The sequence below is a fragment of the Arachis ipaensis genome, chromosome B10 (genome assembly GCF_000816755.2).
Source record: "Arachis ipaensis cultivar K30076 chromosome B10, Araip1.1, whole genome shotgun sequence".
Classification (NCBI taxonomy): domain Eukaryota; kingdom Viridiplantae; phylum Streptophyta; class Magnoliopsida; order Fabales; family Fabaceae; genus Arachis; species Arachis ipaensis.
This window is the reverse complement of record NC_029794.2, coordinates 2,262,923-2,265,082: the sequence shown is the minus strand read 5'-3', so window position 1 is coordinate 2,265,082 and position 2,160 is coordinate 2,262,923. Positions and strand designations below refer to the sequence as shown.

Here is a 2,160-nt window from a genome sequence, read left to right as displayed (position 1 = left end):
CCACATCTTCCCAAAAAACTTAAACTAATTTTCGGATTCACCAAGGATCGAACTATTGACCTTTCAGATCTAGAGCTCTAATATCATGTCATGATACCACCCATCCCAAAAACTTCAACTGATGAAAAAAATAACACTAATAATTATACTTTTAATACTTCATAAACCTCTATTACAAATATAAAATATTCCATTAGCTCCTTATTTTTTTTTTATTCAAGTTACTTATAGGCATAGAGAGAAAAATAATTAGAGAAGAGAGAGAGAGAAGAAAATGCGGGGACCGCAATGAACGCCTTTACGGTGACGCCATCTAACAACACAACACACTCAATGCTCAAACTCATCCCTATTCTATTCTTTCTCTCTCCATTCTTATTACTCTTGTGTGTATATATAAATAATCCTCCAATCCCACCTCTATTCACTGTTTCATTCCCAATACCAATTCTTTCTCTTTCAATTCTCACACCTCACCTTCAGATGGCAGACGAACTCCACGAATCCGATGTTGTATTCGCCAACCAGCACCAAGTCCAAGCCTCCAGCTGGGATCACAATAACAACAAGAACAAGAAGAAGAAGAACAACAACAAGGTACATCCGGTCGGAAGCAGCAGTGCTGATAATAGGTCGTTGCCGGTGAACATCCCGGAGAGCAGGCGGCTGACGATGAGGTCATTGAAAGATTCAAGTCAGGAGGAGGAGGAGATGGTGCCGCCGCACGTGATGGTGGCCAGAAGAGTGGTGGGAGGAGGGAAAATGGCGTTCTCGGTGTGCACAGGCCATGGAAGGACCTTAAAAGGAAGAGACCTAAGTCAGGTCCGCAACTCCGTTCTCCGGATGACCGGCTTTCTTGAAGCCTGACCTCACCGCCTCAACGTACCTCTTTTTTTTTTCTTTTTCCTTTTTTGCCCCCCATTCCATTCTTGCATATATAACAACTCATCAAAGGGAAAAGTGCAAAACCAAAATTTCCTTCTCCCCACTCTCATTAATTATTGCTTGTAACAAGCCCGGCGGGGAAATTAAACTATATAGAGAAAATTCCAGATAATTGTTATTATTCACGGACAATTTTAATTCATCATCATCATCATCAACTAACTAATCTCATCTTATTATTATTTTTATTATATCATGTTTTGCTTTCTCACGGGATTGTATTTCTATATTTCTTTATAGTTTATGCATTGTTCAAGCTAAGCATTAAGCAAGCAGCTTTCAATCAACTTTGCCCAATTTCGGAATTTCCTCCCTCATGCTTCCTTCCACCCACTACTTAACCCCGTCTGCCGTCTAATTTTTATGTATTTTGATTGGAAAAAAAAAAATTGTTCTGTAACTGTCTTCTTACAAAAATTATTCTTTGGCTTGTAAGTAGTTAAAAATCGTTTTCTTTTAACTATTCAGTAAAAATGAAAATAATAATAACTCTTTGAAAAATTACATTTGTGTATGTTACAGTGATATTGTATACGCCACTAGTTGAAATATTGTAAATTTATTTTATTTGCTACGTCAAGTTGATACAATTTTTTTATGTCTAGACAAAGTATATTTAATTATTTATATGTATGGATCACAGTAAAATATTTTTAACATTTAAATTCGAGTAATTTTTCATTCCAATCATGCTACTTTTTAACTCCTTCTCCAGTATTGTATTCGGTGAAAAATACAGAAAAAGGAGATTTTAGATACTCAATAGTTTGGTCTGTTTAAGATTGTCTTGGTTCACATTTCTTCTGCTTCACCCTATTGTTTTCTGCATTTCGTCATTAAATTGGAATATCTTTTTGAACTATAAATTGTCTCACATGTAGTGAGAGAGAGAGAGAGAGAGAGAGAGAGAGAGAGCTCTAAATTTTTATTCAATTTTGTAATTACTATATAGTTTATTCAAATAATCAAGTTAGTTAGAAGATTTTAAATTAAAATATATAAAAAGGAACTAATATTAACAAGGTAGAATACCTTAACTTGGCCAGGTCTGAAAGGGAACCAAACCAAAAACTGAAGAGGGGAACATGGCTTTTAATTATGATTTGGCAGGTTGGATGGAAAAGGATTGCTATAAATAATTAGTTGTCATTTTTTCGACATTATGTCACAACCTATATTATAGTCTTAATTTATTAAATAATAATAATAATAATA

At 34.7% G+C, this 2,160-nt stretch overlaps 1 protein-coding gene across 1 annotated transcript; it reads left to right on the top strand.

Moving 5' to 3' along the window:
* On the top strand, positions 283-1,083 carry LOC107621696. The gene has a single exon (XM_016323717.2). It carries the CDS (start codon positions 289-291, stop codon positions 865-867), a length of 579 nt encoding a protein of 192 aa, XP_016179203.2. The 5' UTR covers positions 283-288; the 3' UTR covers positions 868-1,083.

Bases quoted from the DNA above. Each gene is read 5' to 3' on its own strand.
- LOC107621696 (XM_016323717.2), top strand. From the start codon at position 289: ATGAACGCCTTTACGGTGACGCCATCTAACAACACAACACACTCAATG.